At 41.6% G+C, this 13,594-nt stretch overlaps 1 protein-coding gene across 13 annotated transcripts in view; it reads right to left on the bottom strand.

Annotated features, from left to right (window-relative positions):
- Positions 1 to 13,594, bottom strand: part of ARHGEF7 (Rho guanine nucleotide exchange factor 7) — a 124,756-nt gene that overhangs the window by 20,413 nt on the left and 90,749 nt on the right. For all 13 annotated transcript variants that reach the window (XM_019746558.2, XM_019746559.2, XM_074329524.1 and 10 more), the window contains 7 exons: positions 11,070 to 11,208; positions 10,073 to 10,132; positions 9,233 to 9,379; positions 7,067 to 7,153; positions 5,312 to 5,390; positions 4,980 to 5,119; positions 2,280 to 2,504 (listed from right to left, as the gene is read on the bottom strand). In XM_019746558.2, coding sequence (XP_019602117.1) covers positions 2,280 to 2,504; positions 4,980 to 5,119; positions 5,312 to 5,390; positions 7,067 to 7,153; positions 9,233 to 9,379; positions 10,073 to 10,132; positions 11,070 to 11,208 — 877 coding nt within the window. The remainder of the gene's footprint in view (positions 1 to 2,279; positions 2,505 to 4,979; positions 5,120 to 5,311; positions 5,391 to 7,066; positions 7,154 to 9,232; positions 9,380 to 10,072; positions 10,133 to 11,069; positions 11,209 to 13,594) is intronic.

The raw sequence follows: 13,594 nt of genomic DNA, 5'->3' as shown, positions 1-13,594 counted from the left end.
GCGCATAGAGAGGAGGCCCGGGCAGTGCCCCAGACACGGCACCTCACACATGTGCAGGGGGCACATGTCCACACACACGGTGCCCTGATTCCTGAACCTGGGCAGAGATGGCTGCCCCATTTTGTGCCACTCTCACTTTGTAAGAACACTTTTCACCAAGTGTTTTGAGGTGCTCAGTAATACTGGACAATACGTAACGTGTGAAACCTTTTCTACATCACGGGCACCAGCAGAGCAACCGCAGCCATTTACCAAAACCAGATGCTCCTGTTCGGCCACACCTCTTCCCTTACCCTTTCCGCTCCTTTGCTTAACTCTTTACCCCGATTTTCCTCCCCAGTAATGAAATCTCCACCAGGGCTTGCCTGCGCCACCTGTAAACACTAAAGTAGGAAATCCAAAACACCGACATTTTTTAAGTAGCTGCTCATGATAAAATTTCTGACTTGGGCATATGATTGCCAGCAAGACTATCTGTCATAAAAAAACAAAATTCATTAAGAACAAAAAATGTAAAGGAATAATTACAATTTATGTATACTTTTCCATGTGCTTTAAAATACTTAGGGCTTTTGATAGCATGGTACGCTGTCGGGTGGTTGCTAGACTTCTCATGGTGATCATTTTAGGTATATAAATGCTGAATAACTATGGTGTACACTTGAAACTAATATGATATTGTATGTTAGCTATAGTTAATAAGTCTTAAGTAAATAAGTAAATGCATATATACATACATAAAATGGGACAAAACAGTAACAGACTCATAGATACAAAGAACTGATGGTTGCCAGATGGGAGGGAGTCAGGGGGGGTTTGGGTGAAAAAGGTGAAGGCATTAAGAAGTACAAATTGGTAGTTACAAAACAGTCACGGGGACGTAAAGTAAAGCATAGGGAATATACAGTCGGCAATGCTGCAACAACAACGTATGGTGCCAGGTGGGTACTAGACTAGTCAGGGGATCACTGCATAACTTACATAAATGTCTAGCCACTGTGCTGTACACCTGAAACTAATATAAAATAATACTAAATATCAACTGTAAGTGAAAAAAAATTTTTTTAAAGAAAAAAAAATACGTAGGGCTACCAGCAAGGATGGAGGGAGGGTCTGCTCCAGATGTTCGACAGACGTGGCTCTTGGCCGGACGTGGAGACTGGCCGCAGGCCCCAGCGCTCCACTGTGCTCACATCCGCGGCCACGAGAAGCATACGCACACTCATAACCATTCTCACTCTGCTCACACTTGTGCTCACAAAATAACCACAATCACTCATGATAACCATACCCACGCACAACCACACTCACGCATAACCATGCTCGTGTGCTCACAGAATAACCCTATTCATGCTCACTCGTGATAACTAGTCACACTCACGCTAATAACCACACTCACTCATAACCACACTCACTCTCGCACGCACACACGGCAACCATGCTCACCGTCACGATGACCGTATTCCCAACTCACTCAAGATCAGTCATGATAATCACATCATCATTTTAACTATCAGTTTCCTCAAGCGCTAATATTTATTAGAACATATTTCTCAAGACACTTCCTTTCCTCATCGAAGCAGGTTTAGTGTATAAAACCTAGCATGAAAGTGTAGGAAACTGTGAACATTCATGGGTAGAAATCACATACTAACTGTACATGATACATATAAAAACAGTGGGTTAGAATGGAAAAGAGCAGAGTGCACGGTGAGTTCTTACACAAAGAGAAGAGCTGTCAAATTTTTCATTTTTATTTGTAAATGTTTTCTTCTCAGATAGCTTCTGGTAACACAATGTAGGGTTCCTGGGCAAGACCTCAAACTTGAAAAAGGCTCATAAGGCAAAGCAGAAGAACATGCAGAAATAAAGTGAGAGCCGTCACGAACTGGAAGTCCAGTGTTATTTCAGGCTCAGCTGGAGGCCGACAGGGAGCCCATCTGACGCCTTCCACTCCCTCAGCCTCCAGGTGGCAGCAACAAGGCAGGGCCACAGTGAGCACAGAAAGGCCCCTCCGGGAAGGGCAGAGGAAAGGTCCAATGCTTCACGAGCCCCCCCATGAGGGTTCTCAAGGGCCTCCCAGACCCCCAAAGTAGCAGAAGGGAATGACAAAAGAATAAAGGCACACCCTTCACAGTTCTGAAGAAGCCAATCTGTATATTTTTGGTCAGATAGAAATGCGTGATTTTCCGTATTTCTGAATTTCTGGAACAAAGTACAGAATGACCAACCGAACACATCCCACTGCGAAGTCACGCTCGCTTTCACATGGACCTCACCTCCTTGTAGCAGAGAGCAGCCGAGGGCCGGAGGGGAGGTGCAGGTCGCAGACAGCTCAGGCTCCAGGGCTTGGGGGTCTTCGGGGGCTCCAGGGGCCCCCAACTGATGGTGGTATGTGGGGTGCCGTGGTGGGAGGGGTGGGGCAGCGTGTGATAGGCAGGTGTCAGCGGCACCGGCTTGCTGTCCGCATGCTTGCTGGATGGAGTGATCGAATGGGAGGGGAGCTGCACAGGGAGAAGAGCAAGAAAGAACAAGATCAGAACCTGCACGATCAAAGGAACTCGACCAAATACACTTAATTCTACACTAATTTTGAAAAGCGGGCCCAGTGAAGTAACCCCCAGGGTATCATTTCTCTTGCTTCTCTGACAGCAAGCAGTTGGTTTTGGGATGCCTGGGCCAAGCACAGAGCTCCCCGCAAAGTTCTGCTTCAGGCCAGGACCAGAGTTGCATCAGGAAGCAGCAGGACGCCGGGGTCTGAGAGCTGGACTCTCCACCACCACTTCTACTCCATGGAGTAACATTTGCAAAGAGGTATTTCACTGAGTATAGATATCAGAATTTTATAAAAGAATAGGCATTCCCCTTATGGTGGAGGGTAATCCTGCCCAGTCCAGTATTACTCACTATCTGGTGATTTAGGGGTGGGCAAAGCTAGGACCTGACGCCGTTTTTGTTTCTGTTTTTTAAAAATGGACAGAGCCAGGCCCATTCCTGTTGATAGCTGCTTTTGAGTTACAAAAGAAAAAAACAACTGCAACAGAGACCATATTGTTTGTAAAGCTGAAAGTACTTACTATTTATTTCTTTACAAAAGAATTTTGCCAACCCTTGGGATCAAACAAGTTATTTTCTCAGGAAAACAATCAGCTTTAATCAAAACAAAGTTATAGAAACCTAATTCGTCCGACAATGTTATTAATGGGATCTACATTCCTGGAAAACCCATCACACTGACAATTAGAGGAGAAAATGTTAAATAAATTTAGTTAACTCAAAATTAGCCAATGACCTCAAATTAGCCCAAAGCAGTAAGGCGTGCCTAACAGGAGAAAAGAGCTGAGTGGTTCTGTGAGCGGGAAACCTGAGTGAGATCATCATCACCAAGAACTGCACAACATTTTAAACACATGCTTAACATAAGGAAACCCCGGCACTGGCTGACGCCACAGTATTCAAGAACAGAAGCAATCAGCTTTCTGCAATAACCACATGCCTGTCCTGGTGGGTGCTGTGTGTCTTGTAATATGCTGCATGACAACTACAAAAAAGTTTTTTCAAACGAAATAATTCACAAAAGGAGAAAACTATGCAAAACATCCCTTCTAGCAAAATTGTCACAGTAATTAATATTTGGTGTTTTTCCTTACTTGAAAAAGTCAAAAGAGGTATGCTTTATGCTACAATTAGAATATTATTCCAGCTGGATACAGCCAGGTCACAGGGAGAATACACAATTCCCCCAAAAGAAACTCCCTAAGAAGAATGCACATTTCAGAAGCCTGTGTGTGAGCAACAGTGCCCTCCACACGGTGGGGACGTGCAACTCCCTGCTGATGGGGGGCCCTCCCTCCCTTGCCACTGGGTGACATGAAAAGGCGTATGAGAGGCCAGGGTCCAAATATAGAGCACACGTTTATTTGATATAAAATTTTATAATGTTTAGTTTCAGGCTGTTACTGACAATTGGAATGAAAAGCACATCCATTTTTCTTTATAAACACACAAGTACGTACACGTCTTTGGAATAAATTTAGTCCTATGAAAGTTAAGCATGTTTAGTATTTTTTCAAGTATGGAGAAGTTTCAAACGGCAGAGCCATTCAAAGCGAAACATCAGCTAAAGCAAGTGAGTAGTTTTAGCTTCCAACCTGTTGAGGGAATTCGAGTAAGACGATACGGTGATCAGGATGTTACCCTTTAAGCTAAAACTTTAATGCTAAGAATAACGAAAGCGGAAGTGAACAATGTGATAGGAAAAGTCCTAATAAAGTTCATAACAACCTAACAAGGATGTGAGAAAAACCTACCAACTGGAAATGCTATGTAATTATAAGTCATTTGTAAAAAGCTGTGCCTGGTTCTTCAATATTGTTTGATAAAGATGGTAAATGTTAAAACGATTCAATATCTTAAGCAACAAACACCAATAAAGAGAAGTTTTAAACACTGATCTATTTTGAAATGTTAAGTATCTGAAAAGTCAAAGACCTGTTGAGCTTTTCTAAGCACAAGACTAATGGACTTCTTAAAATAAAAACAATGAAACAAAAATTACACATTAATGCCTTCAGTATGAATCTCGTCCTTTCCATCACCATAAATACTTGTTTTTGTTCTTTGATGAAACAGAATATAGTTAAAATTCTCGAGAAAAAGCATCTATGGAGCAAAGGCCTTTGAGGTCTCCATTGAAAAGCCCCCCTAAGTTGGTCCTCGAGGCCAACTGTGAGCACAGAAGCAGCCTCCTGCCTGAGGCTGAACTGTGTGAGGAAGCACAACTTAGGGCTGTTTCACCAGCGTGATCACTGTGAAGCGATTCACTATTTGATGGAGACAAGCAAACTTTTGCAGAGAAATACCAGGCAAGTATCATGCATTCTTGATCCAGATATCAATTATGTTTTAATCTACTTGATCACTTGCTGATAAGTCAACCAAAAGCTGCCCCTGGAGTTTAGAAGTATCAGGGTCCTTACTGTATGAGACGGCACAGAATGAGGTTTAATAGGGGGATTGCCGACAGATGTCACTTTTGTTTGCTTCTGTAGATGGTCCACCCATTCATGGAGATCCTGCTGGTTATTGCATGACACCAATATCCGCTCAATCATGCTCCCTAGAAGAGATGGAAAAACAGGCTGAAATGGGAAACAGGTAGAAAGCACACACGTGCACATGCCCACACCCACAATACAATTTCACAGCGCGTGAGCAGCAGCCTCTGAACGAGTCCACACAATTCTGCACACAAATGGCAAGCTGTCTCGTCACCGTGACAGGCAGCATTCACAAAGTTTGTGCCCGTCACCTGATATTTCAAATGCATTCCTATGATTTTCGCTGTCCTCAAGCTTTGTGATTGTCATTCCTGTCGTTGGTAGCTTTCCCTAAAAAAGACACCCCCCACAAAAAAAAAAAAAAATCAGTGCTTTTGTAGTAAAGAAGGTACCATTATTAAAGTAAATACTAAATGATTTTAGAAATGGCAGAACTGCATTTGTAAACCACAAAAGCTCTTTTGTTTGTACCAGATGCACATATAATGCAAAAACCTCTATCTCAAATAAGAAATCGTAATACTATAATCAAGAAATTGAGCCAGCAAACGGGTATAGAGCAGCAAACTAAAACAAAAATAAATCCCATCTTATAAGTTACTCTAAACATACACACAAGGATACAAAAACATTACACATTATGATTAAAAAAAAATAAGAGTCTATGGTAGCTATTTTCAATGATGTGTTTGTGGAAAGGAAGACTGATTTGCCTCAGAGAAATGCAGAGGAAGTTCCATGCTTGAAGACAAAATAAGGGGGGAAATTGGAGCAAGAGGAATAGTACAACAGTTATTCTTGGTTGTCTAGCAGATGGGGAGTCAGTCAGTACTTGTGCAGGCGCTGCACAAAATACAGACAACAGCAGCCAACCTGCCCGTTCTGAAACGGAGGACCCTGGAACCGAAGTGGAAAATGTTGATGGAGATACCAAAAAGGGGCTGCAAACAGCATTGCAGGACATTTGGTTCTGTCCAAAATGCCCACCAAGACATTTGGTTCACGCCAAAAGGTCCCTGATATTTGGTCCTGTCGAAAACGTCCACCCTTAAGAAAACATCCCCAGGTTCAAACAGCCTGTGCCATTTATTTTTAATGTTGGAGTACAGGATTAAAACATAAAAACTACAATCAGGCTTTCCTGGTCCAATGATTGCGTTGTGGCTATATTGCCAGTGATAACCCTTCTTGCCTCAGTAGCCTAGCTGATCACGGCGCCTGGGGTTAGGTAGACGGATCAGCGTGGACTAAATGTCTCCATGGATACACCGTGGTACCCAGTGGCCAACCAAGTCTGTCAGTGTTTGGGGCCAAGCTGCGAAGAAGCAGAGCTCTCTCGGTACCTCCGACAGTGGCAGCTCCCAGCAAGGTGAGGCGAAAGTGCTGCCCCGCAGAGGACACTGGCAATGTTACGAGAGGAGAGCCCCTGATACCTGTTGGGCAGAAGGCCAGAGCTGCTGCTGAACACCCCACAGCTCAGGACTGGAAGGATCCAGTCCAGCAGGGCAGCAGGGCCCAGGCGGGGGGACATTAGACAGTCCCTGGGCCTCCTGTGTCAGATGAACGCTGCGGGCAGAACGCCACACACTGCGCACTCCTTTCCGAGAGGCAGAGTATACAAAAGTGTATCAGTAGCTTTGAGAAGTCCTACAGAAATAAAGCTGCGTGACTGTATTTAACCTAGCAAAGCAACAGCAGTGGATAGAGCATTTCAGTTGTTGATGGATTTAATGCTTTTTAATGTCCCTCAAAGCCAGAAATAAATCTTGACGATACATAGACTGGGTCACAGCACTCAGGAAATTGTGCAGAGCGGGAAAACAGGACATACTGGTGGCCTGAGTGGCTGTATGTGCGTATTTCAATGTATAACACGCTACACACAACACTACGCACAACACATGAACAGATACATGTAGTATTTAATGCAAAAATTCAAAATATGCCTGGAAATGATTCTTAGATCCAAAATAAACAATGAAATGTAAATTTAAAATGTGTTTTACCTGATAGATAAAGCCACTCATCCTAGGACTGGCAGACAACATTAGCAAAATATTCGGGAAAAGTAGAAGGTATCTTTCATTCTTGTCCTAATATAAAAGAACAAAGAAACCTAAATAATTTTTTAAAAAATATATTCTTAAAGATGTGAGAACAAATATTTATATTAGGCTTTATGAAACATTATACTTTATTTCTGGCTTAGGTATTTCTCTCTACCAAATTTTATTAGCTAAATTAAATGGAAACAAAATTACAGTGAATTCTTCGACAAGTAGCCCATGTAACATCTTTTTTAAAAATGTGGTTAAGGAGTTCAGCTCTATCACTAACTCTTTTTAATGAGTCTAAAATTTTCTTTTTGTGATTGAGAGAAAATAGAACAGAAGAACTTGTAAAAGTTTAGTGGGGTGGGGGTAACAGGTGGACCCTTCACGCTAAAAGATAGGCCGGATAAAATGTTAAAATCAATTTTGGTCTCTTAATAACTTCTGGCACTTCCCTAAAACTCCTGATACATCAATTCAGTGTTGTTTGTATCCATGCCATAAACTTTATCTAGTTTACATGAAAGACTTAAAAACCATTATTTATGTATTATTAAAACTCATTCGCTTCAATAAGGTGAAGAGAGACCACAACTGAAGGACAAAAACTCCCAACCTCAAAGGAGACTCAAAAAGAGAAACAAACGCACACAGCCCTTGTCACAAGCTGCCGTTTGCCCGCTGCCCACGAAAGTGAAATAACATTAGGAAGCAGTATCCCCAAGCAGACTCCTCAGAACATTAGACATTTCCAAAACGCCTTGAAAAGGAGGTTCTATATCTTAAAGAAGTTGTTGAAAACTACTTATTATGTTCCCCTCTTGAAGACGCATAACATACACTGTGAATATTCAGAGCACAGGTTCTGAGAAGCCCTGTCAAAAAGAAACCTTTACAACTGATCACAACCTTTTCAGTCATGATCACAACAACTCTGAATCATTATTTGAGCAGCACCGATTCATGTTTTGTAGATCTAGGATTACAAAGAAAACACTTTGGGAAATGCTTCCATAGATTTTTAAATAAAAGTTGAAAGTGCGTAAGTTAAAAAAATTTTGGAAAATATGAGTTTTTTGATCAAGGCAGTCTATTAAAGAGTCATGATTTCTAATGGTACCCAAATTTGTACCTTAGAGGGGTCATATATCTTTTTAAAATTTTATAGGCAAGAAGGGATATATATTGAAAGTGTAAGTTTCAGTTTTCTTATTGCCCTAAGAATTTCATGTTTGAAATGGGTCATTAGCACATTTTGATCATGTTAATTATTTTTTTACAGGTAGAATAAAATTCAAAAAGAGGTACTAGCTTAGTGACCCAATGAACATATAACTCATGTAAATACTGAAACACAAACTGCTCAATTTTCACTGTGAGGGGATATCACAAGAATCTGGCCTCATCTCACTGAAACCAAACCTGTAAGATAACTGTGATTCCCATAAGCAGATGCCGATTAGTACACATAATAGAAAAGGATAATGACCTAACCACTGAAAACACATCTTCTAGAATGGCAGTGTTAGTACTGAGCCCGTGCCCAGTCAGACACGTACTTCTATGGTAGACATTTGTAAAACTGGATTCCGAATGAGGGAACTAAAGTCCTGACTGGGCACCATCTTTCAGTTGATACAGATTTTGATCATAACTGATCTTGGCTAGACCTAAACTGCTCAAGTAGTACACAATCAGCTAACGCTCTCTAATATACTGGAAGCCACATTTATATTTGGCAAAGGACAAAAGGTAGACAATAAATTATGATATAAAATAGTTCTTTTAAATATTGTCATCATTTAATATTCCTTTATAATCTTGCATTATATGACCATGAAAACATAACATTCTAAAGTATCTACAATCTTGATTGTCACTGAGGAAACTTAAAAAGCATTTAGAAAACATATATTTAATACAAATTATGTTCAGCTCTTAACTCAATTTTTATCCAAGGCATTTTAATGGTTTCAGGGGAAAAAACTGAGAGACTGGAATAAGAACAGGTTAGTCCAAGAGTACATGGCTTGTGTCCCTTCATGTGTTTCTTGCAACACAGTTCCCATCTACTCTCCGCATAGTGGAACAGAAACCATCATGGAACACACGCTGCAGTACCTCACTTCCGGCACACTGAATCATGACCTGGGACATGTAAATGACGTTGCCCAGGGTCTTAATGTCATCTCCCTCCCAGCTCCGGATAGCTTCTGTCAGGATCTGCAGCTCCAGCTCTTTCCTTTTCCGTACATCTTGACACTGGGCCTGAGAGAAACAGAAGAACACTGTTCTGACAGACAGAAACTTCCCAAATTGTCATATTGCTTCATATGTTATTTCTTTTCTTAAGACAGATAATCTACTGAACGATTTATTTAATTCTCAAGTATGAAATAAAGTAAAGAGAGGCAAAACACACAACCGCTTTGGAATTAGAAACGCTCTTTTAGAAAAATATAGCAGATCTTGCCAATTTTAGAAGAAGAAATGTAGCCTTGATAAGAAAAATATTTTCTGATTTTATTAGTGTCTGCCAACATAGAAGACTGAGAAGAGAGGGGAAAAAGAGTAAGTATCACTTATGCTATAAATAAGGAACATATTTCAGAAACATTGACAACGTCACAACAGATAAAATGGAACCACCAGTATTCCATTTCACACTCTATCACTAATAGGTTTAAATCATTTTTAAGTAGCTATAGCATCAATTATATGGTGCCTTTTAAAAATTTAAATAATTACTATTTCATTTTTCTGGTGTCCACAGCCCAGTAAAGCATGAGAATTTACTAGCCAAGAAATTACTATATATTTATTTTTATTTCATTAAACTCAAATTATACTTCACAATTTTTCTTTTATCATCTCGCTTTTTTAGGGAATAAACAATTTTTCTACATTCACTTGCCATGATAACGTCTGAGAAAAATCTCCATAATATGCTTAATTACTTACTGAAAGGTTTTTGAAGGCAGTCATGGATTTTTGAATATCTTGTCTATCTGGATGATAATCCTTTGAATAAAAGAAACATACCATTAGCTTTATCGTAAAGAAAAGTCTTTTTCTTAAAAAGGTACTATGTAGACTAGCTTGGCTCTTCCAATAATTTTCAACTTGAAACCTGTCCTATTTTCCCAGCATTAAAGTGCCGCTTCTTATTCTTTAAGGGAATCATGGAGCCAGTAGCCTTAGGGGAAACGATAATTTGGAAGAGAGAAGCCAAGGGCAGGAGTGAGGAAATCACCGTCTGCTGTGGTGAATGAAGATGGCACACACCATGCCACTCCTTACGCACAGCCTCTGCTACTCAGGCAGAATGGCAGAGGTGAGCAGCTATGAGAAGAATGGAAGTCCTGCCCTTTGCACAAAAAGTTCACTAACCCCTAGCCAAGACAATCACTTGAACCCAAATTTCTGCCAGGCCCACGGCCTATTATTCAGAAATAAGATAAATACGTATCATTAATTAAATGATGCTTTCTCTATATTACCCTACAACTTATGCACTTAATACAGAGGGTGTCAAAAATATATATACACATTTTAAGAAAGGAAAACTGTATTAAAATTGTAATGATATATACCGATGACAAAAGATAAACACAAGTCATGTGTACACAGGACTTGTACACCCGAGATTTGGCACCCCCGATTATCTGTAGCTGAGCATTCCTGATGTGACACCACAATGCTATTAGCATTTCTACATTTTGGGATTTCTAGCAGCAGCAGTGGGCGAGAGGAGATAAAGGAGCAAATGCTTGTATAGAGCGGGGATACGGATAAGGGGGGAAAAAACAATATTTAACAAAATCATTCTGAAAATCCTCTGAATTAAAAACCCTTGGTAAGCTCTTTTGGTTGGTTCTGGCCTCTAAATAAGTCATTCATTATAATTTCTTTGACAGCGGCTAAGGACTCTAAGTGGCAGACCCGTGACAAGCAGTACCTCCATGTGCCTCTCGAGCTCCTTGAGCAGCGTGGGGTACTTATCCAGGCGCATGAACGGTTTGCTGAGGCCGGTGGTCAACACGAGAATCCCGGGGCTGCTGGCACCTTTCATCTCCATGAACTCTCCCAGCTCCTCACTGAGAAACAAGCAGCCACGCAACGGAAGAGGACAGCACGGTTAGAGTGCAGCCCGGTGACGCGCTCTCATCCCCACTGGCTCTCACCAGGATTATGAAATATAATGGAGTATCTTTGATACTTCGAAGGCTACAGCTTCTCTAGCCGAACATGTGCTGGTCATTTCAATATGCCACACAAGGAACCCCCAAAAGGTCCATGTTATTTCTCTCATTATGGACAAAAACAATTGTGCATAATATAGAATACATGTGGTTTCCTATGCAGTTCCACTCATAAAAGGCCATTGCGGCAAATGAATTTCATATAGAAACGTTCAATTGTAGGCATGCATTCTTAGACCTAGAATAGATTTCAATTATCTGGAAACTTCGAGATGGCAAAGTGCATAAGAAGCAGAAGATGCTTTAAAATTACAATGAACTGAATCAGGGCGTTAACACTCCAGATGCTTCTCAGTCTACCAAACACCCCCTGAACGGCGACCGTACCCTAAAGCATTCTGGGAGAAACAAGCCATGTTTCCCAACCTTCAGAGTGTACAATGTAGCACAATAAAATAATACCCATTTAGGATTTAGAATTTCAAAAGCATTTTCACATCACCATTTCATTTAATCCTCACAATACAGGAAGGAAATTATCCCCATTTATAGTTGGGGAAACTTAAGGATTTTTCAAAATTAAAGAAGTTAATTATTTTACCACTCCTCTTTCACCATCCACTTCATTATTCACGTCCCCTTTACAACCACCAACGCCCTCCTGAGGCCTGTGCTGTCGTGCACACTGTGTGTGCCCTGAGTTCCAATCAGCAGCCACGCGAGTCAGCCTCCGCCACTGACGCACTCATGACTCACATCATGGCTGACACGCTATGTTTCTGTGTCTCCACTGCAGGACCGATGACGTCTGGGGTCCATGTGAGGACCTAGGTCTGTGTCCTCGCTGGTGCTGCACCTGCCATTCCAGACATCAGGAACTGAGGGACGGAGCAGCTGGGAGACAAGGGGCACCCGCTCAGGTCACCCACAGGGAAGAGCAGGGTCACCTCTGAGTCCCATGTCACCTCTGGGAGGAACACTATAGATGAAGTCATAATACATGAAAGCCCTGCAGAACCACCGAATGTATGGGTCCCGTGCAGGTCATCTAAATCTGCCGCCAGGGACCCAGCCACTGCCTCACCTCCTCCATCGCCCCCTTTCCCCCACCCCACCCAGCTATACTTGGCACCCTGCCCAAGATTCTTCATACCACCAGCCACACTGAGGTTCCTGGTAAAAATATATACAATATTTAGGCTAAACTATTTAAAACTGCTACCTCAAAAGTGGTGAATGTAACAGTTTCCTATAGTTCAACCGACAATGACCTCACGTGGGGAGGCTGCGAGAACAGCCGTGGTGGTGGCAGCGCTCTCCACCTCTCACCCCGTCCTCCACTGGTTTCACACTGACCCTGCTACTGCAGCTAAGGGGGAAACCACCGTCCTTAACTGCACCAACTTAGAAATAGGTTTCAAATAGCAGGTTGAAAACAAATGAATGACTCATGAGGAAATTAGCCTCACATTTCTTAAGCATGTGAGACCTCTTTAGAAGACTACTTCTACCTAAATTCAGGTTTATGAACACTCAGGTGGCCTGCATTTGAAATCAGAGTGTAAAAAATACAGTAATGACGTTGCTAATAGTATCTACTATCTAATTACCTACATCTCCACATATATATACATACATACATATTTTTTTTAAATCAGCCATTTAAATGAACAAATGCACACACATTTAGGAGATATTATCAAAATCAAAGCAAATTACAAAAAAAGGGGAAATTCACATAATCCTAGTTATAAAAACTTAACACAAATAATAAACATGTTTTCATTTCTATAAGAAATAAGACTTCATAATGATTTTCTTCCTGTAAGACAGCCATCGTGGTGAAGCAATTTCAAGTATGTTACTACAGAAGCTGTTAAACTACTTCTAGGGAGGGGGGGGTGTGTGGTGCTTTCATAAGCAACACGCAATTCGGCATTTCCGGAGATATACCTTTGTGCTTTTTCAGAAAGGTTTTCTCAGGGAAATTACAGGGCTGGGATTGCTGACACCAGGAACAGTGGTCTTTTAGAGCCTTGCTGTGGGGGAATCCAGTGTGTACCCAGAGGCTGTGGTGATTTCAAAGCCATGAGCGGTATCCTCGAGTACCTGTTTGAAGTTACCCATTTTATCATGATTTCACCTTTTCCCTTCCTCAGCCTCCTCCCCCACCTCCCTCCAGCCTCTCTCCTCTGCTCAGCTCAGGCAGAAGTGAGAGCGGCAGACAGGAGAACCGTCAGGAAGGAGGACAGAGAGAAGGGAGCAGTGCTAGTGGACAAGC

Source organism: Rhinolophus sinicus, linkage group LG04, assembly GCF_036562045.2.
Source record: "Rhinolophus sinicus isolate RSC01 linkage group LG04, ASM3656204v1, whole genome shotgun sequence".
NCBI classification, from domain to species: Eukaryota; Metazoa; Chordata; class Mammalia; order Chiroptera; family Rhinolophidae; genus Rhinolophus; species Rhinolophus sinicus.
The sequence above is the reverse complement of the archived record's forward strand: the minus strand, read 5'-3'. Positions and strand labels throughout refer to the sequence as shown.